Source organism: Polyodon spathula, chromosome 6 (assembly GCF_017654505.1).
Source record: "Polyodon spathula isolate WHYD16114869_AA chromosome 6, ASM1765450v1, whole genome shotgun sequence".
Lineage (NCBI taxonomy): Eukaryota > Metazoa > Chordata > Actinopteri > Acipenseriformes > Polyodontidae > Polyodon > Polyodon spathula.
Window position 1 is genome coordinate 52,071,843 of NC_054539.1, and position 26,933 is coordinate 52,098,775.

Genomic DNA, 26,933 nt, shown 5'->3' on the forward strand with positions numbered 1-26,933 from the left:
AATGTAACTGCATTGCAATTATATACAACAATAATGCCACAAAATTAAGTTCAGAAAACACAAAAGCGTCATAAAAATACTAAAATTCTAGTTAAATGTACATTCCTAGGCATCTTAAAATATGTATTTCGTACTTTTATCAAGTTGCTTTACAGGTATAGATATATACACACACACACACACACACACACACACACACACATATATATGACACATACATATATGGGAAAGACTTCCTAATGAGTCAAATAAAGATATATAGATGTATGCTCCTTGAAGTTTAACTAATACAATTACATCTTATGGCAGATGCTCACTTGTATTCAAGAAAAATGGTCACATTTCCCTACGTAATGTTCCCTTTAATCAGAGTGTGCATTGAATACTTGCATTGTTTTATAATTGCCAATGTTGCTTCGCTGTCTGGGTAGATTAAAAGAGAGAGTGCAGGCACGGTGGCTCAGCACTTCAACCCAACACTACACTATAGACCTATCCTGTTCCAACTCTGTTGCAAGAAGGAAAAGGAACCAGATTATGTCAGGTTTCTGGGGTTGCCTGATAGCACCGTGTAACATTTTTTTTTTTTTTTGGTTCCTGGGTAGCAAGTGTTATTTCCTAATTGCTTATGCCTCAAAAGTATAGAAAATGGCTATTATTCCCCACAAACTTTGCTTTTGTGACCAGGACAGTGATATTTTGAAATTTACCTATTTTCCAGAACATTCCTTCTAGATTCAGTGAAGTATAATATTTTTGTGGTAATGCGTCTCTCCTAATACATAGCAATTTGGGACATTCCAGTAGTTTAAAACGTGTTGTAAAGCACTAATATACTAATACTAATATCCCCAGTCAGCATGTATGGAAATGTTCACAATGGTACAAACATGGTACACACCTTTGTGGTTGCTCGTTGCATATGACAGGAGAAAGCCACGTCCCGATAGGTGATGTCCACTTTCAAACATTCCATCTAGATTCAGTGCTGAGTAAACTTGGAGTAACTCTAGAACTTTTCAGTAATATAAATAGTAGTATAAATACAGGGGCCTTAAGCTCACCAGTTCAGTTTAGTTCCAGCTGCCTAAGTGGATACATGTCTGCATTTTTCTGAGATGACATCAAGAGGCTGCAATGGTGGCATTCCTGATGGGTCTCCAAGGCGGTTTTATCAAGTTTCCCTGCTATCTTTGCCTTGGGACAGCAGGGACACCAAAGCGCACTGCCACAGGCGGGACTGGCCACAGCGGACAGAGTTCTCTGTGGGGAGGAACAACGTCAAGTGGGAGCCACTGGTGGACCCCCGGAAGAAGCTGATGCCACCACTGCACATCAAATTGGGCCTCATGAAACAATTTGTCAGAGCTCTAGATAAGGAGCTGGCAGCCTTCAAGTACCTTCAAGACTTCTTCCCTAAGCTGTCTGAGGCAAAGGTCAAAGCCGGTGTCTTCGTCGGACCACGTGTAAAAGAAGATCCTGGAGTGCAATGAATTCCCCAAGAAGCTCACTAGTAAGGAGAAAGCGGCTTGGAACAGCTTTGTCGCAGTGGTTGGGGGGTTTCTGGGCAATCACAAGGCCGAAAACTATGTGGAGCTGGTTGAGACTCTGGTGAAGAACTACGGCACAATGGGCTGTAGGATGTCCCTCAAAGTCCATATCCTTGATGCTCATCTTGATAAATTCAAGGAGAACATGGGAGTGTACTCGGAGGAGCAAGGCGAGCGCTTCCACCAGGATATACTGGACTTTGAACGCCGCTACCAAGGACAGTATAACGAGAACATGATGGGGGACTACATTTGGGGGCTGATTCGTGAAAGTGATTTACAGTATAATCGTAAATCTCGAAAAACTACTCACTTCTAAATCTTTTGTAGTCATTTTTGTATTACTTTAGTATAAATACATGTTCATTTGGATTCATATGTTGTTTTTTTCTGACTATGTGAACGAAAAGACACAAAAGCGCCCGTTTTCTCATTGGAAATAGGTAAATTTCAAAATATCACTGTCCTGGTCACAAAAGCAAAGTTTGTGGGGAATAATAGCCATTTTCTATACTTTTGAGGCATAAGCAATTAGGAAATAACACTTACTACCCAGGAACAAAAATTGTGTTACATAGTGTAGGTGAAAGAAAAGCGTATTATACTGAGATTGAAGCACATGCTACAGATTTTGTGGCTATAGGAATGTTTTCGGCTTCCTGTCCTGCTGTATTTCATGCGTTTTGGGTGCTTTGACTTTCCGTACTGTCAGGGTCAATCTAATTGTTCATGTGTTACCCTAAAAAGTCATCATTAGTGAAGTATAATATTTTTGTGGTAATGCGTCTCTCCTAATACATAGCAATTTGGGACATTCCAGTAGTTTAAAACGTGTTGTAAAGCACTAATATACTAATACTAATATCCCCAGCCAGCATGTATGGAAATGTTCACAATGGTACAAACATGGTACACACCTTTGTGGTTGCTCGTTGCATATGATAGTAGAAAGCCACGTCCCGATAGGTGATGTCCACTTTCAAACTGAACTGTGATCTCATTGGTATCCACGAGGATCTCTTTTGTGTAAGATTTCAGGTTCCCACAGTAGATCACAAAAGCTACAAAAAAAATAAATAAATGACTAAATAAAAAAAAAAACACAAACAAAACAGAATTAAATATAAAGCAGAGCCTCAAATAAACTGAACAGTCAGCCCAACAAAGGACTTAAAACTCAAAAGACGGGCTCCTGGCTCCACCAAGATCAGATGCTGGTGATTTTACTAGTTAAACACTGGTATCCCGGCTTACTTTCCCTGTGCAGTTGGGCAATGTCCCTGTTTCCTGACTTGTATATCATTGATTCGTTCTGAACACTTTATACCCACCACAAATACGGGAGTGGCACCAAATTCCTACATTTCTATTGGAGACTCCACTTCCAAGATTTAAAACGAGATTACAATTAGAAGACTTGTTTGCAGGATGTAAAGCTATATTACAGTTATATAGGGAGAATTTAAAAAAGAATTACAAATTGCGACTAAATGTAAAACAAAAAATGCCTAGACACACAAAAACCCCACAAGACAATGCCTGTGACCATAAAGTGTTCATTGAGGAAGACAGCAAAGCAAAGAAGGTACAATTTAAGTGTGCAAGTACTGTCGAGTTATATATTGTGACAGAAAAAAAAAATAAACACGCATTTTGGAAATAATTTCATATAGTATATAAAAAGTGAAAGCCCCGATTTACATAAAACTCGAAAATAGCTAAAAATAAGAACTGAAAAATGTAATTAATAAAAACTGAAAAACAGAAGCCCTAATTATAATAAAGAAGTAAAAGTATGACATCTTTCTTGTGACTCATGTTTGTTTCCTACCTCTACAATAAATTGAAGCTTTAATGTTGGCTACCTGGTATATCAGCTAGGTTGACATACAGTAATAGCTTGCCACAATCAGCAATTTACATTTTTACACATAAACAGGAAGAACTACAAATACTGACTTACTCAAACTCAATTTGTCAAGCCTCATACAGTGACTAATGTACAAGTCATTTTACCACATGATATACTGTATGTATCAGAGGGTTTCCAGATAGCTATACTGTACATTCTTTATGTGTTCACAGTAAATACAAAGTAATTTACTCTATTAGCATTTATTGTAACTGATCTCAAACAAAAATATGCAAGTGGGTATGTGGGGAAAATAGAGATATAATAGAGCTAGTCTCAGGTATACAAATAATACAGTATGGCAATCACAAAATTGTGGTGAATTGTGAAAAATCAGTGCTATAGGGTGCATCCTGCACTCACGCAGAGCGCCTTCACTGGATGCACCACTCGGGAGCCCTTCAGTTAATGTTCTGACAGAGGAAAACAAAGTTATTATTATTTTGTCTCATTCAGCTTTCAGTATTTGAACATCTTAAACATTTCAGCCTGATACAATTCTCCTGTACAGCGGACAAGAGACAAACTTTGGATTTTGTTCCTTGTTTTCTGTCAAAGTCCTTTTAATGGTGGATCAACAGCAATCTTACTGAGTGGAGTACTTGCCTCAACAATCTGACATACCTGAAACATGACAGGGGAAAAAAAAACAAAACAAAAAAAAAAAAACCTTCACTAACTTCCTGCAAGAAAGCTCACACTCAGTGATTAATCAATAAAAAAGTGACAGTAATTAAAGAGCCACATTCAATGGAAGATAGCCTTATCTGGGGGAATTGCTGGAAGTATTTAACAATTACGTGCTGATTAACAATGATTTGCCTCAAACATAGACCCCATTCACACTTGTGATCTGAGGCTGCCCAGTTCCGCCTCAGGACCAGGGCCGGCCTTTACATATGTATGAATGCAAAGCAGATTTAGGGCTGGCCTTTTGGATCACATGTTCAATGTGGTTCGGTAGCTCAGTAGACACTCCCATACTCTGACCCATGTGAAAGGTAATATGAAAGCTGAATGCTGTGCTAGGCAAGACGGAAGTGGATCAATATTGAACAGTAATTACTTCAACATCATACGACTTTAAATTACAAAAATATTAAATAAAAAAAATTCTAGCTAACGTTCAGGTTGTTTCTTTCACATAATATATGAGCTGCAGTGCATTCATAATTATACTTAATTTGTCACAATTACATTTTCTTCCTGTTGATTAGTAACTAATCGACAAATATAAAAACTGCAGGATTGTGGATCTCAACAATGATTAATAATGCCGCGACTTGGCATATTCAGCCACTTGTTTACTTTGCATGCAACGATATAGCTACAGAAGTGTTTGTCTTTACATTAAAATGCTGATCATTTCTTTTAGTTGCTTGCTTTTACACACAAATACAATACTGTTCTCATCCACAAATATTGTTGCTGTACAGTGAGACCCTCACTGTAACATTTCAATGCCTGGTATTGTGATTAGTATTGTTAATGTTATTCTACTGGCATTAAAGCAGTGGGTTATTGTGTGTCGTACATCTTGTTGAGCGGTGTATTTGAAATGTGAGGTCGTTTTGCTATATTTAGGTTAGGGCAATTCCCTTAATGAAGCTATAGTTTAAAAGGGTTTTGTTATAGGCATCTTCCAAAGACAATAATAATAACAACGAGTAAACGATAGAATAGTTTAACGATCGTGTTTGTATACAAAAACAGTATTTATGCAGATTAAGTAAATACACATAAATGAGAAGAAACCTGTGTAATGTATTTAATGCTGCGTCTTTCCTTAGGAGGGAGCAGTAGTACTATTAGGTGGTCAGTCGTGAGTTTGTCTTGTCGCAATGTCTGTCATTGTGTACAACCTGATGGTCATTTGCAATCTGTGAAGTACCCATTATGAAAATAAATATTTATACCTGGGAACACTAACAAGTTACTGTTTCCTGCATTCTAAACACCTGTGTTCTTGACAGAATAATGTGATTGTGGGCGAGGGGAAGCTCGGACCGTCACATGAGAACAGTAAGTCAAAATAGTAAAAATGTTTTTTAATATATACCATAAAATTGCTACTGTACTGCATTGAAAAAAATATATTAATAAGAAACATCTGCTACAAAAGGATTACTGTATATCCCGGTAGTTCTTCCATTCTGAGTGCAGGCTAACGTCCCAATAAATTTTTTTTTAAAAAAGCAGCCACATTTTAGGCCTGCTTTTCAGTCACATATGTGAACACTAAGGCACCTTAAAAAGGGAAATGTGAATGGGGTTGCAGACCTAAATATGGAGCGGCCCAGTAGTGTGAACGGGGTCGTAGAGTAAGAAATAGTGTCCTTATAAAAACGGACGCAAGATAAAATCCTTTGAAAGACAAACACTCTAAGCTCACCTCTTGACTCTAGGAATACATATACCTTTGTATCCATAAGTCCCCTGCTGTTTATAGAACTTTAACCTGAGAATTCAGAAGAATTACTGCCATAATTGACTTCAAAGAAAGATCAAATGAAAAACACGAACAACCCAGAGGCAGTGGAAATAACAATTTTACAGGCGCTCCTAAATTGCGCAATGCACCACTATCTCCCTAACTACTGACAAAACACATACATTCTCAATAAGGGAGACGTAACTTTCATTATTGAACATGGTGGCCAAGTAAATTACATAGTTTTTTTCACCCCTACACTGATGGTAGAGATAAAAGTTATATTATCTATCTATCGATCTATCTATATATAAAAAAGAGGTGACTTACAAGTACAAAGACCACTACTTACAGTGGCTCTCAAAAGTATTCACCCCCCTTGGACTTTTCCACATTTTATTGTGTTACAACATGGAATCAAAATGGATTTAATTAGGAGTTTTTGCCACTGATCAACACAAAATGTAATGTCAGTGAAAAATAAAATCTACAAATTGTTCTAAATTACAAATATAAAACAGAAAATAATTGATTGCATAAGTATTCACCCCCTTTGCTATGTCACACCTAAATAAGCTCTGGTGCAACCAATTGTCTTTAGAAGTCACATAATTAGTTGAATGGAGTCCACCTGTGTGCAATTAAGGGGTTTCACATGATTTCAGTTTAAATACACCTGTCTCTGGGAGGTCCCACAGTTGGTTAGTACATTTCCTAACAAAAACTACATCATGAAGACAAAGAAACATTCAAAGCAAATCAGGATTAAGGTTCTTCAAAAGCACCAATCGGGGTAGGATATAAGAAAATATAAGTAAAGTCCATTATTAAGAAATGGAGAGAATATGGCACAACTGTGAATCTGTCTAGAAGAGTCCGTCCTCAAAAACTGAGCATCCGGGCGAGAAAGGCACTAGTCAGGGAGGCCACCAACAGGCCTAAGGCAACTCTAAAGGAGTTACAGTCTTCCACGGCTGAGCTGGGAGACACTGTGCATACGACAACAATAGCCCGGGTGCTTCACAAAACTGGCCTTTATGAGAGAGTGGCAAAAAGAAAGCCATTGTTGAAAAAAACTCACATCAAATCTCGGCTAGAGTTTGCCAGAAGGCATGTGGGAGAATCTGAGACCAAGTGGAAGAAGATTCTATGGTCTGATGAGACCAAAATAGAGCTTTTTGGCCTCAATGCTAAGCGCTATGTTAGGCGCAAGACTAACACCGCACATCATCCTGAGAACACCATCCCTACCTTGAAGCATGGTGGTGGCAGCATCATGCTATGGAGATGTTTCTCTACATCAGGGCCTGGAAAGCTTGTGAAGATAGAGGACAAAATGGATGCAGCAAAGTACAGAGAAATCCTGGAGGAAAACCTGTTGAAATCTGCAACAGACCTGGGACACACTAGAGTGGCTTAAAAACAAAAAGGTCAATGTCCTGGAGTGGCCCAGTCAAAGCCTGGACCTCAATCCAATTGAGAATATGTGGAAAGAGTTGAAGATTGCTGTTCACCAGAGGTCCCCATCCAACTTGATGGCGCTTAAGCAATTTTGCAAAAAAGAATGGGAAAAAATTGCAGTGTCCAGATGTGCAAAGCTGGTAGAGACTTATCCAAATAGACTCATGAACAGAAGCACCATCACCCATAGTTCGGAATCTAGTTGTGGGGACAAATAAGAGTCCAACATCAGTGGACCGCAAATTGCGTCTAGGGGAATAATTAAAGAAAACGTCAGTTAAGTAAGGGGGAGACACACCCTTCAAAACCTTAAAAGTTAACAGCAAGATTTTAAAATCAATGCGAAACTTAACAGGACGCCAATGTAAGAATTCTAGAACAGGGGTAACATGACCACCAGATCGAGACCTAGTCAAAACCCTGGCTGCTGTTTTGAATATAGTGATGTTTGTTTAGGGTGTACTTGTTAACTCCAGCAAGCAGGGCATTACAGTAGTCAAGTCTGGATGTGACAAAGTTTCTCCGCAGTAGGCATAGAGAGAACAGGGCGAAGCCGGGCGACCCCCATATTTTTCATTTTAGAGCAACACTCGGTCTGTACACCATCGATAGCAATGCTTAAACTGTTAGATTTATGCAGTTGGTGCAAAGAACTTAGTAACATGACCTCAGTCTTTTCTCAGTTCAATTGCAAACAAACATTGTTGCATCCAAAGCTTTAATATCAGTTATACAATCAGTAAGCACAGAAACAGCCACCTCAACGTCAGGTTTAGTTTGCAAGTAAATCGGAGTGTCATCAGGGTAGAGATGGAAATTCACGCCATGATGTTTAAGAATTTGACCAAGTGGGAACATAATCAGCATATACTAAATATGAGGCCCCTATATGGAGCTCTGGGGAACCCCCGAGGAAACTGTCCCAGTGACGGACCTAAACCCACCTATAGACAAAGTGCTTTCTCTAAACCATCTTATGACAGTGCCAGAAATGCCAAATAGGCTCTCTAACCGTGCAAGTAGGATGTTATGGTTTACGGTATCAAAAGCGGCAATAAGGTCCAGAAAAACGAATATAGAAAGAGCTCCCAAGTCAGAAGCCATTGATCATTTACAACCTTGACAAGGGTTCAGTACTATGTAGCAGTCTAAAGCCTGATTGAAGAGGTTCATAGCGTTTATTTATTGAAAGATAATTATTCAATTGTTGGGCCACAACACGTTCCAAAATTTTAGACAAAAAAGGCAAATTTGATATAGGCCTATAATTACCCAAATTATCAGGAAACAGGTTTATCAATCTGAAGCTGAGAGATATTGCAGCTATTGTAACATACAGTAGGTTGCCTATATTTGTTATAACTCAACCTTTCAGAGACAAAAGCAATGACAGGTGGTGGCGGTTACTGCACCACTTAGGAACCGGTAGAGATCACAAGCATCCTTTTTTTTTCTTTCCCAGGATACAGCAATGGTGTGCAAACTTTTTGTATGCGTTGTAATGCTCCCTTATATCTTAATATTAGCTCAGCACCTTTAAAGTTTGGACCTCTTGAGAGACAGACGCCAAACTCCACCTCCCAACGCAATTAAATCTAAAAAAAATATATCTGAAAAAATAAATCCGGTTTTTGACAAAAGATTATCTTGTCAGCTAAATCTGAATCAAACATGCAAGCCCACGCCCATTGACGCATTTGATTTGGCATTGTGTGCTCCAGAGTTGCCGTTACAGAGTTGACTTAAGAATGTTGTGACAGGATAGCTAAGGGTTACTGAGACTCAGAGACAAGTAACTGCAGATTTAAGTCTGGGGATTCAAATAGAAAGGTTAAACAAAACAAGTTGCGAACACAGACATCAACAAAAGAAAATCCCTCACCCAAATCCTCCATTCTCACGGTGAGTTTTAAATATAGGAGTGTTTGTCTCTCTCCGTGTGGCAGCAAGAACCTCTCTTTTTGCAGCTCCCAAAATCTCCTCCTAATGGAGTTTCTAGCTCCTTTTTTATGTCATGTGGCTGTTCCCAATTCGCAACAAGTATCTAATTTGGGAACAGCCACATTCTCACATATATTTGGGAGGGATAAGAATTAACCCCATCTCTGCCAACCATCACCACCACCAACACACAAACCAAACACTATTTACAAGCAGGGCCCTGCCACAAATGTGCTTGTTAACATTTATGTATTTTGCTAAATCTGGATTTTTTTTGGTTTAAGCTAGGAAAAAAGACACGATTTACATTAAATCGGGTAGAAAACAGCTGTTAAAACATTAGTGTTTTTTTTTTTTTGCACTTGTTGCCCCATACATGGTAGCCGTCATTTCGGCTCTGTCCACTGCAGTTTCACCTACACTAGCCACTTCACACATCATTTCTCTGGTTGTACAAGTCCTAGAGTGATCGTCAACAGCTCATTTGAGCTTGAGCTAATTAGCTGTCATTTATGTATCTAAAATATTTCTGAGGAGGCTGTGTGGTCCATTGGTTAAAGAAACGGGCTTGTAACCAGAAGGTCCCCAGTTCACGTCTCACTTAACCTCTTGTGCTCCTTCTTTCGGGTGAGACGTTGTTGTAAGTGACTCTGCAACTGATGCATAGTTTACACACCCTAGTCTTGTATCTTGTAAAGCGCTTTTTAATGGTGGTCCACTATGAAAGGCGCTATATAAAAATAAAGGTTATATAAAATAAAGGTTAGCACCACCCTTACTTCCTCTCCACATCCTCCACTTTGCACACCACTGACCTACAGTAAACACAACCAATCTTCTATTCCTAGCATTAGTCAGATGTATCTTTTTTTCAAAAGCATCCATGAATCACTAGTATGTGTTACGAAACTGACTATCGAAAGGCTTTTGCTTTTTAGTATGCCAAAGAGTGTCCCACTGATCCACCCGATTAATAACAGGTTCCCTGACAAGCCCATGCATTTATTTAAACATTCTTAGCCTTAAGCCCTGACGCAAATGTATAACACAAAGTCTACCTCCAGCTCCCCTACTATTTAAAAAGATACTTCATTAGAGTATGGGTTTGGGGTAATTATTTGTGTTGCCTCCTTTGTGCAAGCACATTAACAAATGCCAGGTTAAGACAGTAGATCACTACAGTGTAGCCACAGGTGACCAGATTGTAGGATGTTGTTTGATTCTATAAGGAATAACATGAACGTTATTCCCCCCCCTTCCCGGCTTTTATGAAATTAAGTTTAGGGATTATTTTTCAGTTTATAGTCATTTCATTTTTCAGCGCTCATTTTTAGCTTTTTTTTTTGTTTTATGCAAGACGTTTTTCCCGGGCTTTCACAATTCAAGCATCAGTGTTCTTCTAAAGGTGGGTTGAAGTGAAACCCTTCCGTTCAGAACAACACATACAAGTAAGCGTGAGAGCCCTGTTTTGAAGAAAGTGCAGTCAAAAGGCAACAACATCATTTTATCAGTTATCAATGTTGTATTTGCTTCAAAATACGGCACTAAGCGGAAAAATAAGCTTAGAGAATGAATGCTAGCCCAGTTCTAAACAACACAGCCTACCACTGCAAATATTTTGGTTAGGATGGAGAAGATTTTTCAAACTGCTGTTAAATTTGAATCAGCTCAAACAGAGTACAAGGTATTTATTAGCCCGAGATATGCCAGTATGTTATCAAAGGTTTTACTTGTCTAGACAAAGACAAGCATATATCAAGTTTCAGCTGAAATGGCTAAATCACGGTCACCTTGGAAACTGTAATGTAACGTTCACCTGCCAATCTGTAATTGCACAAACTGCATTCATGGTTGTATCTGCAAAACAGACATGCTGAAAACCATGCTTTGACACATCACTAACTTGACAGGAAGCATTTAGAAAGAGACAGCACTGCTTGATTTCAGACCTATTAATGAACAGATTATTAAATAGAATTATTTTAACTTTTTCAGCCCAAAGGGTTTCGTTTTATCAAGCTGTAGCTTGTCGGAGTGAGTCATTTCAAGATTTGTTAGAACATTTTGCAGCACTGGAGAATCAACTTGGATAGCATCAACCACCTATCCATGGTTGTCTGGAAATTAAGCCTAAAAACAAGTTGATACAACCCAGGAAGATTCCCTGGTACTGTAAAATGCTCTAAATAAATCCAGTTGTGGCTCATACCGGTGATCAAATCAACCAGACAGCAACATATTGGTATATTTGTTTTCTGGTCTGCTTACCATTTCCAAAAGTCTGTGTTCCTTTAAAGACTTTAACATAGTCAGATTCACAGTGCTGTGCTTCAATATCCAGGTCACCAAACTTCAGGATGATAGTCTTTCCTTCCGGCACTTGAATCTTCCATTTACACCATGTGTGATTTGGGTATGTTCCGGGATAGTTCTTGGAAGTCAGGACTCCACTTTCTTGACCCAGAACAGAGTGTCCACATCCATCCCCTGTGTCAAAACAATGGGGGGTAAAAAGACTTACTGCATTAAGCTTTTTTTTTTTTTTTTTTTTTTTTCAAACACTGCTATAAAAATTATATATGCAGATCATCAGATGAGGCAGAAGACAGCAATGTCTGCTTTTGCTTTTAGAAACGGCAACAAAATTAGGTTAAGTAAAACAGGTGTTTCTCTTCTTTATGCATTCAGGGCAAACTGATGTCAGTTATTTGATGAAAAATATCTAGAAGGCTATTAAGCTGCCAGAATGTACAGATTAAGTGAAATTTGCTAGCAAGCAACAAGTTTCTGTTTATGCCCGGAGATGCCCAAGGGAAAGATTTTCTGGTAGTGGGCCAGCACATATTAGGTAAATCAATACATTAAAAGTCTTTCAAAAAGCAAGCAGATGTGATTGATGGCGATTATAAATCACATGCGTAATGTGAATTACAAGGCTTGTGATTACACGTATTTTCCATATCAGAATGGGCCTTTTACGTTAACCGTCTTATATATTCAAGGGTTTTACAGTACTCCCAATTCGAACGCATGTTTAAAAAAAATATAAAATAACAAAGAAAAGCCAAGTACAGGTATGCGACTTCAAGTGTAATCTCATTCTAATTTAATCAATTTCATTAAAAAATGTCTCAGAATATTTCAATCGCACCCATCACAACACAGCTGTCTGCCGTTCCCCCCCACCCCACTTAACATGGACAGACAAAAATAATTAAGACTTCTTCCCTCCAGAGACAAGCAACACAAAGGACAGAATTTGCTGGGTCATAGTAATCAGTAATAGGGAAGCTGCAAGTGGCAAGTTCTAAAAGTCAGCATATTGCTCCAATTTGTTTGTATTTCTAGTTTATTTAAAAATTAGCTGTTTATTGTATTTGAGACACTATGTGGTATCCCAGGGTAGTGTTGTACAGTCCTACCATGGTTTCTCTCATTAATTTTATGTGATGAGAATATTCCTTATTGGTTCCACGTAACTGGTATAAAAAAAAAAAAATAGCTTTGTACACAGGTGGATTCTCACAGCTGAAACATAAACGTAACACAGCTCTCCAGACACAGAAAAAAGAAAAAGCTTGGCAAAGAGCAGAAGGACAGTAAAGACACAACGCGTTTAACAGTATAACTTATATTACGGCTATTATCTTCACTGTCAGAGGAGCATCATTCTTATTCATATTTAAGCGTCAACGTCATTGTAATTTTACTATAAAGCTGCCTAATAAAAGCTACAGTAACACAACGTGTTTCTGCTCCCACAATACACCACTCATTTTAATAAGGGCCCAGCCTTGTTGCTAGAGGAAGCAAGATCCGAGTACACTGAACTGTTTAGAACAATCGTTCTCCTGGTTAAAGTTCCAGAGAAAGTTGAAATTTTTTTTTTTTAACTCCCTCGTTCACTGACCTACTATGTGTGAATAAAAACATATCTGAAATAAATGCTGCAATATGAACAACACAGGCGACAGCAAAGGTAAAGTAATGTGCTTCTTGTAAACAGTGCAGGGGGGCATGTAACAAACAACCCAGTACTGTTCATATAGTATGGAGTGTTTGAAACAAATTTCCAGACATCTGCTTTACTTCCATTAGAAGCTGACTCACAGCACACTCTGCTCAGCTAACTAACTTTACGGTGCACTCGCATTAAACTTCTATCTAGCCACTTTGCAAATGAACTTGAGTACTGAATTGTCGTATTTGAGTATCCATACAATACAAATGCATTTCTACAGTTAAGTTGTAAACAGTAGTGCACAGAAGCTCTGTAACACTCTATAAAACACAGAGGAACGTTTTTGGGAGTTGTTTTCATGTTGCCACGATGTTGTTAATCCAAAAACTTTAAACATTTATTCCTAAATGTGAAGATAAAATTATAACAAAAGTCAAGTAGAAGCAATTTCACAAAAGGGCCTGCTTCTAGTTCAGTAATCGATACTGCTTTGCCCACTACTGTCCAATGCCGTAACAGCATGGAAGGAAAATGCCAATATCAGAACAGTAATAAAGAGATTTAGCTTGAGGATAAAGAAACCCTGCCAGGTCACCAAACCACTGAGCATGAGCGCAGTGGGCATGCATTAACACACGGTGCTTAGACACATTGTTCAGAACTGCCGACAAAGCAAGGGCCAGTCATTTTCAGAGCTTCATATTTAAACGAAATGCGGCATGAGCAGAAGTGCACCAGGGCTGCCCTTCATTGTCATTCCAATGCACCTGTGTAAAACCCTGTCACTAACTCTGACAGCAGTTTTCACATGGTGGTAGAGCAGGAAATTTTTGTTTTGTTTTTTGTAATGAAGTACGAAACCCCACTTGATGGGTTTAGGATTTGACAAAAAAAAAAAAAAAAAGAAAAACAAGAAAAACATCTGTGATGTTTGACATGTTTTGTACATGAGCACTGTCTTTCACCTGACTCTTGTTATGTTAAAAGCATCCCTGACAGACAGTATGCAATACATACAAGCTGAATCTTGCCATTACAAGATCCTACTAGAAGTAGTGTTCATTGACAGGTGCCTAATTACATAACCAACACTGCACAAATTGTTAATTATCATTTTCTGGGAACCGAGTGAATGCTGAATCTATAGGCAATGTTTAAACATACTTTAAGGTAATCACTGAAAATCCCAGAACAGTTTAAACAGGAAGCCCTTAGCAGGCAGTGTTATGGCAAGTTCTTTTGATCAATTTAAACTGAATACCAGTACATGGCAACCTGGTCTGTAACACAATACTAGAAAAAATAACTTGGCATGATTTGTAATTGATTGAAAAACAGTTCATAAGGGTTGTCAGAACAAACAGAAAGGCCTGTCGTTATCTGATTACTGTCAACCCAGGCACCTTATCCAGGAGCACCAATATAGACTGCTCTGTGTGCATCAGGAGTAGTTTGAATAACAACTGCCTTGTTAAAAGTGTCACACATGCTAAAGCACTCTCCCTAGCATCTACACCTAAGAGGTATTCCTGAGGGCTGCTGAAAACTGAATTGAAGTGAGAATAAAATCCTGCCACATCTTAAAGCAATAGGTTAATTACTGGTAAAGAAAATGTTAAATATCAGCACTCGTTGTCATAAACTGTGAGTATTGCTTTGCATATCAACTGCCAACAACATATTAACTATAAGGGTTTTTTTTTATTATGTGTGAGATTTAGTGCAATGAGTTTCAGCCAAACTCTTATAAGGATAAGTTATTTGTTTGTTATGTCACTTGTCACCACAAACACTTTCAATCAAGTAGTTATTTTAGCAAATTAATCTGTCACTTGTAACAAGAGATAACAGAAAATTCTGACAAACCACCACAGCACATCCCAGAAGATCAGAACACCAAAACAAAACACTTCTAGTTACTAAACAGTTTGTTGATTCCCTTCATTTTTTTTCTGACGCCGTTTACAACTCTTTTTGTCATTCACAGCAATACAGTAGAGCAATCATTTATGATCTCTTTTATGGGGGGGGGGGACGACTGATTACTTGGGAGTTCTAATCTTGTTAGAGGTCTCCTGAAGCAATTGAGTGAGAACAAAAAAAATAATAAACTACCACTTTATCATGGTGTATTATAAATCGTGCGCATGCTGTGAATTGTGGTAATAATAGTACTAGTAAATGGTTTATCCTGTAAACTGCTGGAACAACTGAAATATTTACATACAAATTGGCCAAGAAGCTGGCTATTCTAAATTCTGTCGTACTGAAGTCCCCAAACTACTGGTTCTAAACCACAGGATTTACCATCGCTAACAAACTAAACACAAATGACTACCAGTATTTTTATGAATGTATTCTCTGCACTGCACATTACGAAAAAGAAAAAAAAGACAGTATTCCACCAATTGCTGAACGTTTTAATATAGCCTGTTCTGTAAGTGGTTAAAGCTTCCAAATTAATGGTTAAAGCTTAACATTAATCTTTCAGTTCAAACACACTCACCCAGCTTCTCAGCAGACGAAAGCAGAGGCGCAGAAAGTCCAATGAAAAAAGAAAGGAACCCGTAAAGTTGGCTCCTTCCTGACATTTTGTTTGAGTTTTAACCTCCTCTAAAGTGCTGTGCAGTTTGTTAAAGTTTATCAGAACGTGTAAAAAGCTTTTATTTTTCCATTTTGTCTTCTGCTTCTAAGTCTTTTGTTTTTATTAGCCGTTACTAATACGGTTCTCGCGGCTCTGCTGTTTCTACCTTGCTGCCAACGACTTCAACCGGGTTTCTGAATGAAGTGTTCCAGATTTCACACGCAGGCGGCACCCAGCGGTCACGTCAGGTCGTTCGACAGCATAGTTTCGATGTAAAAGAGGGCTGGGAATCACAAACTCCTTCCCACACAGCAACAGTGAATTCATTTAGTTTAACCCCCCCAAGATTTTTTACACCCCCCTCCTCCAACCACTGGAGAGATGTGCCCCGTTCAGAATGCATACCCTCTTACCGCCTCCAATTCCATTAAAAACAAACTTATGCACACTCATCTTAATAATAATAATAATAATAATAATAATAATAATAATAATAATAATAATAATAATTCATTGATATTCATCACGTCTCAGGGATTAGAAAAAAAGGTCAATCAAAGCACAAATTCGCAATCACAGTTGACAGATTACACTATGTAACACAATTTTTGTTCCTGGGTAGTAAGTGTTATTTCCTAATTGCTTATGCCTCAAAAGTATAGAAAATGGCTATTATTCCCCACAAACTTTGCTTTTGTGACCAGGACAGTGATATTTTGAAATATCACTATTTTCAATGAGAAAACGGGCGCTTTTGTGTCTTTTCGTTCACATAAAGTCAGAAAAAAACAACATATGAATCCAAATTAACATGTATTTGTACTAAAATAATACAAAAATGACTACAAAAAATTTAGAAGTGAGTAGTTTTTCGAGATTTACGATTATACTGTAAATTTACGTAAATCTCGAAAAACTACTCACTGTGTGAGTGTGTTATCTATATGGAGGGCGGGACGCAGAGTGAGCGGTCTGTCAATAGGTCAGTGTTAAGGTCATGTGATTGCTCAGTTGAGAGACGATATTAAAGGCGTAATTTCGAGAACGCCACGAAGAGAACTCGACAACCTGATTTGGAGAAACTGTTCAGATTTCTGCTGTGGCATGTTGTGCTTGTTCAGTCGAACAGCCCGGTCCGTTAGCTATGGCGAAAAGTTTTGCATCATATATATATATATATATATATATATATATATATATATATATATATATATATATATATATATATATATATATATATATATATATATATACATATATATATATATATATATATATATATATATATATATATATATATATATATATATATATATATATATATATATATATATATATCTTCTATATCTATATATGTATAGACTCATAGACCAGCTCGGTCCCAACGTTTTCGAACATGGTTAGAACATATCTTTCTCAGGGAGCCTGACACAAACTTAGAACTTGGAGGTATTTATAATGGATTGAGAGGAGACATAATAATAATAATAATAATAATAATAATAATAATAATAATAATAATAATAATAATAATAATAACCTAGATTAACATAATTTAGAGGCTTTATTTAACATCATGTAATCAAAGAATTTACAGAACGATATTGCAGAAGTCTGCCGGAAGCCATAATGTACAGTAGTATAAAACACTCAGAAAACAGAGAGTACTGATTAGAGGAGAAACCTCAAAATGGAGCAAGGTAACCAGTGGAGCACCACAGGGATCTACATTAATCTACATTAATGACTTAGATTCTGGTATAATAAGCAAACTTGTTAAATTTGCAGAGGACACAAAAATAAGAGTATCAAAACTGTTGCAACACCAAAGCTCATTCAATATGATCTAGACAGCACTCAGAACTGGGCAGTGTAAGGTACTGCACACAGACAATAAAAATGTCCATTATAAATACCATATTGGAGATACTGAAATTGAAGAAGGAATCTATGAAAAAGATCTAGGAGTTCATGTTGACTCAGAAATGTCTTCCTCTAGACAATGTGGGGAAGCTATAAAAAAGCCAACAAAATGCTCAGATATGTAGTGAAAAGTGTTGAATTTAAATAAGGGAAGTAATGTTAAAACTTTACAATGCCTAGTCACATTCTCATCTAGAATTGTAACCTTGGGTGCTTTTCCGCAAAGAGAATCCACCCCTAACCAACATGTCATCAGCAAGAGAATAAAGGTTCTGTGTGTTATTCTCCCATGTCGCTTCTTTTGTTTTCAGCCGCTCAGTCAAGCGCTGGGAGGCCGAAACGGGAGTCAACCGCTTAGAGCCTGGAGGAAGGGCTGCCTTCAGCCACAGATTCCCTGAGCTTTCCCTCTAAAAAATAAAAAATATGTGAGTAGGGTTTTTTTCCTTACCTGAGTGCTGAGCAGTTTGTATTTAGGTCTGCGGGGTGAGTGGTCGGGCTGGAGAGGCTGGGCTCCTTCCTCCAGCGCAGTCATGCGCTGAGGGATGGGCCGTGTCTCAGCTTTCATTTCCATAAATTTTTCAATATTTAGGGGGTAGGTGGCAGTGCTCCACTGTGGGGTGCGTTAATCATTTATTATAATTTTCCATTCATGGTTTGGCGGCCACGTTTGTTTTGGGGAGAGGTGGCCCATAGTCACTTCCTATCTGTGGCACTGGAATGCATGTAACTGTTCATGTTTTTCCAGCTGGCCTATGTACAGTTTTGGTTCGCTCGCTACAAAAGGATATTGCTGCTCTAGAAAGAGTGAAAAGAAGAGCGACCAGAATTATTCCTGGTTTAAAAGGCATGTCATGTGCAGACAGGCTGAAATAACTGAATCTATTCAGTCTTGAACAAAGAATACTTGGCGATCTGATTCAAGCATTCAAAATCCTAGTCTGGAACCAACTCCCCAGTAATGTTGTTGAAGCTGACACCCTGGGATCCTTCAAAAAGCTGCTTGATGAGATTCTGGGATCAATAAGCTACTAACAACCAACGAGGAAGATGAGCCGAATGGCCTCCTCTTGTCTGTAAACTTTCTTATGTTCTTATTTTGGATTTCAAAATGTCACATTTTTTAATTGTTGTCAGTTTTTTGTTAAGTATGGAAAAATACAAAGCGGTATGTAATTCAATATGTTAACATAGCATTATTCCAAGTGGTACAGTCTCTACCAGATCCTTATTAACATATTGTAGTTAAGGTATTCAAGTGAAAAGACTTCATGCTGGGGCGATACTTGTCACTTCTATGTAAAGTACATTAGAGGTTGTTTTATTTCTCACTAACACATTTGTCTAACAAAATATAAAGAAGAATGCATAAATTACCTGTTGGGAATCCAGAAAGCAAACATTGATCTTACATATAGAATCCCGAACTGATTTATTTCTGTTTAAAAACACGTAGAAAATGTTTCTCAACACAGCGATGAAAAAGGCAGCTCATATCAATATACTTAGACAAGTGAAATGTTTTTGTATAAATGTTTGGTGACTAGAATCAAACAAATATTACATTTTGATATGTTTTTTTAAAACACTAGCCTCACCAAGGGCTCAGCAAGAGTTTATAGAGCATTATGATTTAATTCTACAACAAACATACTTTAGTACAAAAATCTATTACATTTTCTCAACCAACCTGCGCCAAGTCACATGAGGATATATTAGAATACCTTGAAATGTGTTAACTGATAATGGTACAAATAGCCATAATGCAAGGTTAATGTTCGTGGACATACATTACAATTACGTCAGTGCCAGTGCAACAATTGCTACTGAATATAGGCATATATGGGAACCACAGATGATTTGATAGTAGAAGTAGAGCATCATGGAGCCACCTACTGGCAGCAGAAAAGACTGCAGCTTTACAAAACTTGACTGGGGAAGAGAATGTTTCTCTGGGATTGTGAATCGAGCGTTTACTGATAGCAAAGAAGTCTGAGAATTGCTTGAAAACAAAATCGGAAACACTGTTGTATCATTGTTAGTAGAAATGCAATTTACAGACAGTTTAGGAATCAAGCTCTGTATGTCTATTACCTCTATCTGTTAGTCAGCTTACAAACTGGGTGTGTCATGTGTCTTACTCTTTTATGTCTCAGACTGTCTGTTAAAGAATAAGCTCCAAGTTTAATTGGAAGGGTTTATGTTTATATTATCCTTACATTTTACAATGTCTGCATTATTTTTGGGGGCCAGCAGAGTTGTAAAATCTCATTGTCCCATGATTTCAATTGAACAAGGAAGTCTGTTCATTATTGGGGCAACAGTGCCCTTAATAACCGAACGCATACATCAAATATATTTTATAACATTCTCATGACATGTTATAGCAAAACATAAGTATTTCTAACCAGTTAATAGCATAGTTAGTAAGTTGTCGATACAGTATTTTGTGTATGACAACTTATAACGTACACCTTAACTAAAGTGTAAGCTGTTTACCTTTCTGCAGCTCTGATGCCGATCAGTGAAAATGACAAAAAATTCCCTGAACCACTTACGAGCTTACAGCAGTTACTTGGGAGTGACAGGCAGCTCAGAGGACACCAATAGTGTGTTTACACTTACAACTTTGATCTGCATTGTCTTACGGTCAATTGGATTTAAAGATTCTTATCTGCTGAGCCTCCCGTTTACACTTGTATACATTAAGGTGTGTGAGACTTCGTATCTCCATGGCAACACACCAGGACAAAAACTTAATCGATGAGTTTACAAATGATTGAAACACCCTCGTTCATGCTACGGGTTGGTTCTTATGAGGTTCTATTCTCTTATGGGAACTAGCCATCACCTTGATTTCTTTGCTGGATACCATACACTGATAAACATAGTGATCACATTACAATGCTCGCTATTAAATAGAGAGCCATGCTGACTGCAAAGATTTCTGACCATGAATACAGATGAAATAATAAAGAAGCAGGCTAGTAAAAACAGATAAACATACAATGATAGTCATTTGATTGAATTGCTGACAGATAGACAGTATCCATTTACCCCAGGTTAATACCAATAATTAGTACTAAAGAAGGTCCTTAGCACATTTAACCATTGGCAAGCAGTTCTCCAGATATAGACCAAACTCTAAAATCACATACAGAAATACAATCAGTCCTTAGCAAGTTTTATAACAATCTTGATTTATACACATCACCTCCACTATGTCTCCTGGTGGGATGTGCATCTTCCTACCTTACTGTAGGTATTCTGAGGGAGGTAAAGAAAGTGGTGGCTGATCTTTCCATGAAGATGATTTTTAATAAAATGAGTGGAGCTGATTTCTGGGAGGCTTTTCACGTTAAAAAAAAAAAAAAATGTACACAAGTTTAATCCAGAATTTTGTTTTTGGATCACATAAAATAATAATAAAAAAGACAATTCAAGGGTTTTAAATAAGAAATCTTTTGTAGGCAAATTCTGCAGTCATTCATCCATGCAGTGTCAGAGTGCTATGTTCTCTACCTCCTATTATTAAGAATGCCAATATGGATTTCAACATTCCACCTCTGTGTGATGTACTCCTAACATCCTTATCAAACAAATACAGCTGCAACATTCTACCACCAGGGGGTGTTATGTGAAAAGTAGAAATCACCATAGCATTTAAAAAGGTAATAAAACAAAACAAAACACAAGGATATCCACACATTACTACTAAATATTGTGTTTCACTCCCCAGCCAACACCAATATACAATAGTATTACCCCAAGCATTTTCTGATAATAATGCTAATTGCAGAATGCTATGACAAGCTTTGACAACAGATGACTGTAACACAGAAAGGCTGATCAGTGAATTCAATACTAAGGGAACAATGTATGAATTAAAATCCAACATAATGCCCTAACAAATAAAACCACACAAATGGTGGCAATGTAATTATTTACTTAAGGGGAAACTAAATCCCTGATTATGCAGCCATTGGCGATGCCTCAAATTGTTAATTAATTTGATTGGTAGTTTTGTCTTTCAATCAAACAGTGTGCACGCCCAATTAAACTCTTTGAATACACAGGCCTTACAATGAGTATCAAGCCACCCTTCCTGTTGTGTTTTTGCAATTTGAGAGTAAACAGGCATCTGGGATTACATTTTTCCAAGCAGACCATTTTGAATGTCTTGCTAAAATCTATGTGGTTATATTAACAAATATCTCATAAGAATATATTACAATTCATTAGTCTGATTTAATCCAGAATGATTCCCAAATTCTGTAAAATGCTTCAATAAAATCCTGCTATGCATTAACACTATGGGGTAATGGTTGATACAATCAACCCTCAAACAAGTGCTACAGTGTTCATCTAACAGCTGGGGTGGGGGTGTAGGGGGAGTTAGAACCATTTTGACCTCTATAACAGGAGGGTTTTTTTTTTTTAAACAGAGTGCAGGAACAAAATTAATTGTAATCTCAAATAGCACTAAATCCATCTCTTCAGAACTGAAAATGTACAGAATTTCTTATGAGCTATGGGTTATATATTCTAGGTTTTCCTGTAGAATTATATATATATATATATGTACCACAGATGGCCTAAGGGAGCACTGTGCTGTTGGAGAGCCTGTTCTACAGAAGAGACATTAAGTCCTGTCAAACATTAAAGATACCATGACATTCATTTGAACTAGTGCAACTAGTGCCCTGGCTAAATCCAACTCTAGAGAAAACACCTACATAAGAATCTTTTGTCTTACCATGTACACATACTATACTACAGTTTTCGTATTTTTTAAATATATTTTATGATTTTTTAAAATACAGATTAAGGAACAAAATGAGGTGATATTATACTGGCATTAAAAGCATATACACATCTTAGTATCCTTAAACTGGCCTTAGGCAACCTGTATCCACAATTGGAAATATAGTGATGTTTTCTCTTTGCAATTGTATAAATACATTGTATTGTGGAAGTTGATTTAACTCATTGATGCTAATACATTATTATTAGACTTATTTGGGGCAGGTTAACACCATTTTTTTGAAATAAATGCTTGCTTCTTTGTTTCCACTTTAATGTGCTTATCGGTAAAAATAAACAAACAAACAAAAAAAACAAACATAAAAACCCCCAGAACTACATTAGATGCTCCTCTCCAGTTTAGTTTTAAAAGCGAATGCATTGTTGACTAATACACAGCTAGGCATTGCGATATGATTCTTACCTGAAAGGCTTGACTATGGCCCGTTAACACGGGGATTCCCAAACCACATACAGTCATACTAGCTTTGATAGTTGCAAGCCATGTTTCTGTGCATGCGCCACAATAAGGGACTGTGTTCAGAATGCAATTCAAGCCCACTAAATCAAGGAGCATCTCTATAATTAAAGGTAAAGTAGTAGATAAAAGGTTGAGGCAATACCAACAGTGTCCAAGAAGCCAGTGAAAAGTCTAGGGAGATGGGGATCTTTGTGTGGGAGAAGTTAGACAACAAGCAGTGGAAGGGTTGAAGAGCATAGACAGCAGCGCTTTACCAGGCAAACTGAAACTCTGGTGCTTTCAGTCTGGTCTACTGCCAAGACTGCTGTGGCCACTGACAGTGTACAAGGTTTCCTTGACAACAGTTGAGAAGCTGGAAGCTTTAATCAGTTCATATGTCAGGAAATGTTTGGGAGTTCCACACTGCCTCACCAGAGAGGGACTTTATGGTAAAGGAATACTGCAGCTACTAATCTCTGCTCTAACCGAGGAGTTTAAGTGCGCCAAAGTCCAACTGGAAATTACAATAGTAGATTCATGCGACAAATGCGTAAGGGAGGCAGCACCTGTGTTGAAAACTGGAAGAAAATGGACAGCAAAGAAAGCTGTGGAAGATGCTAAGGCTGCCCTTTGAATCTGAGATATTATGGGGCAAGTTCAGCATGGAAAAGGGGTTTTAGTCTCAGTTCAGCTCCTCCTACATGGCACAAGGCAACCCCAGCTCAACGGAGGAAGCTGGTAGTTAATGAGGTGCAAAAGCAGGAGGATAGGATCAGGTGTGTAAAGGCCATTTCCCAGGCCAAGCAGGGAGAATGGATGAGATGGGAGAGTGTGGAACAACGCAAGATCGGCTGACAAGACCTATGGAACACAGCAGGATCAGTTTCCTCATCAGATCAGCATATGATGTTCTCCCATCACCACAGAACCTAAACCTCTGGGTGGGTGAGGATCCCTCATGTCCTTTGTGCTCATCACCTGCAACACTAAGGATGTAAGGTGGGTCTTAGCCAAGGACGGTTTACTTGGTGCCATGAAAAGGTGCAGTGATGTTTGGCCTTAGCTTTGGAAGACAAGCATAACCTGACCAATAAGTTGCCACCAGTTCCATCAAAGTATTACACACAAAAGACCATATTTCTCCGTCCAGGAGAGCAACCACCAAGAAAAGGTATTAAAACTAAGCCTCGCCCAGGACAACTGGAAGCTGCTAGAGACTGAAAGATCTTAGTCAAGATGTTTGTCAACAGCTTATTTTTCCAGCTGAGATTGCCACCACTAACCTTCGACCAGACATTGTCTTATGGTTTGGATCAGCACGCCTTGTTCATCTGGTAGAGTTAACAGTGCCATGGAAAGATGCTGTGGATGAGGCATATGAGAGGAAGAAACTTCGGTATGCTCAACTAGCTGCTGAAGCGGAACAGCAAGGATGGAGAGTCCGAGTTTATCCAGTGGAGGTGGGTTGTCGAGGATTTGTGGCACACTCCACAACCCGCTTTCTCAGAGATGTCGGGTTCAGTGGCCAAGAGTTGCGTTGCACAGTGAAGAACTTATCTGAAGCAGCAGAAAGGAGCAGCAACTGGCTGTGGTTGAGACGGAAAGATTCTGGATGGGGATCTCAAGTACAATAGAAAGAAAGCAACGCTGATGTACAGGTAAGTAAGCTGGGCTGAGCTGAGTCGGGGGTGGAGGGTGGTGGTGCTGGGACGCCAGAATCACTGTTGAGACCTCTTGAGGTGTCGTGGGCTAGTCAATGAAACACCGAGGATGGAAGGTGCCCACTTGAAGACCCCAGAGATGTACCCTACTTAGCTCAATCCAGACCGTTGTCATGCTGATGCGCTGGGGAGGCCGCATTGGGTTGATACCCTGAGCCAGCATTGCAGCTGTTGTGTGTGCTGATGCGCTGGGGAGGAAAAATCAGCTGATCCCTGGAGCCAACATTACACTTCAGCAATCAACACCAGACAGAAGGATATCTACATCATCAGATGGAAAACAACGCAAATGGATGGAGATGCAGATGGATCACATCAGTTTACTGCAATGCTACGTCTTAGTTGGTGCTTATCTTGGCGAGAGCCGAGTTCAAATCAGCATGAAGTTCAACATCTACTCTCATGTAATGGAAATCAGAAAATAGCAATTTTCATGACAACTACGCACTGTCATAATGCCGTCGTTTTGTTCAAGAGACCTTGAGCAAAAGTGAAATTTACTTCAAAAGATTGTTGCATTTTTTTTGTAACATAGCACAAATCTACAATATTTGACATCACTCCATATCCTCTCAATAAAACAGGGTTTCTGGGTTTCGGTGTTCTACACCAGCTTTTCTACTCCCATTTAAAAATGTAATTGCTATCTTTTAAACGCTATATGCTGTTTAAGATCATTTTAATGGCATGTGTACAGTGACACCACAAATTCAGACAGTTATCTTATATACCAGTATCCATATTGTGCATGTTTAATTGTGTAAACAACAAAAAGGGTTCTAATAAAGCGCAAGGTTAATTTCAGGTTGATTTTATAACCACTTACAAAATGTGAATATCTCTCTACTTTCTTGTAGTTTCCAATAAACCCATTTAAATCAAGCAAAATATAAATGTAAGTAAAAATGCATTTTTTAAAATTTATTTCATGTATTTAATGTTAATAGTTCAAAACATTAAATCAAGCAAGATATATAAAAAAAAGTTCAAGTTTGTTTCCAATGGCTATTAAAAAATCAATCATATTAACTTCAACTGTGAATATCTTATAAACCATGAGATGACAAGTTAATACTTAAACTAATTGTAGCTAAAATAGTTCCATACATTTTTACCACAAGGCAGGCACATAAGTATCAAATGTGCTGTTTTGAAAGAAACACGTGATTTTGCAAACTTGTATTTTCATTTTAAAACTTAATATCCGGTACTACTCTGGGTTAAATCAATCTCCAGTTGAAAGTTATATTTTTAGCCTGTCTTGCACTCCTTTGTCCCCACCCCTTCACTGGATCCTCTCCTGTCAATCATGTGCTTCCTTTTTTGACTGACTCGCTTTCAGTTAGTTACATGCTTTGACCTGGCAAACGACCACGGAGGTGAGGTCCCTGGACGGAAAGCGGTAGTCAAAATACAAGTCGTCCTTTTAAAAACGAAAATACGTTTGCTATAACGTGTTCCTTCAAGAACTGCACATTTGAGACCCGCGTAACGAATGGAAGTGCAAACTGGGTATGATTTATTAATTTATTTTTACCTACAATTAAAGTGAAACAGAAATCCGAAAAATATGGAGTTTTGCGTCCCCGCGTGTTGCTACAAATGTTTACATACCTGTAATTTTTATTTTTATTGATAAGATCATGGCAAGTTTTAAGTCTCTTTCATAGGTGCGTGCCTCTGATCACCGCTGGAAGAGCGATGTGATTCATTTTAAAGTTTCTTTATTTGTTTACTGTACACATTGCAAACAAGCAAAATCAGATGTGTATATTGTATATGTGTTGTGCAGTGTAATTTATCCGTTACACAGATTTATAAAACGTTGCTTCAGTGCTGTGTATTTTGCGGTACGCGTATTATTATTATTTTTCACAATTCAGCAAATGTATGTGACTTAATTGATTTTGTGGTTTGTCTTGTTCGTAATTTGTGCAGTAGTCAATCACATTACTTTCGAATCAATCAGCCCGCTTAATTAGGGCCTCGAGTGGCTGGAGATCTCATTTTAAAGGTGTCAATATAACTTTTTAAATTAAAGGTATATTTTATGTGCAATGGGTTGTACTAAGATTACAACGATAACTTGTTTTTTGCGATCGCTTACAGCCATGTTAGCTAGTTGCTTTTCAAAGTGTTTCTAGACTATTCTTAATCGATCATGCATGTGTTGGGTGGTAACAAAAAAG

At 38.0% G+C, this 26,933-nt stretch overlaps 1 protein-coding gene across 2 annotated transcripts in view; it reads right to left on the minus strand.

Moving 5' to 3' along the window:
* The window catches only part of LOC121317310 (discoidin, CUB and LCCL domain-containing protein 1-like), a 29,947-nt gene extending 13,897 nt beyond the window's left edge, over positions 1-16,050 (minus strand). The window contains exons 1-3 of one of the 2 annotated variants that reach the window (XM_041253112.1): positions 15,763-16,050; positions 11,564-11,782; positions 2,468-2,611 (exon numbers count right to left, since the gene is read on the minus strand). In XM_041253112.1, coding sequence (XP_041109046.1) covers positions 2,468-2,611; positions 11,564-11,782; positions 15,763-15,847 — 448 coding nt within the window. In that variant the 5' untranslated portion in view covers positions 15,848-16,050. Of the gene's footprint in view, positions 1-901; positions 998-2,467; positions 2,612-11,563; positions 11,783-15,762 lie in introns of those variants that run through there. The other variant, XM_041253113.1, reaches the window with a different exon arrangement.
* Between the last annotated feature and the right edge of the window lie 10,883 nt (positions 16,051-26,933).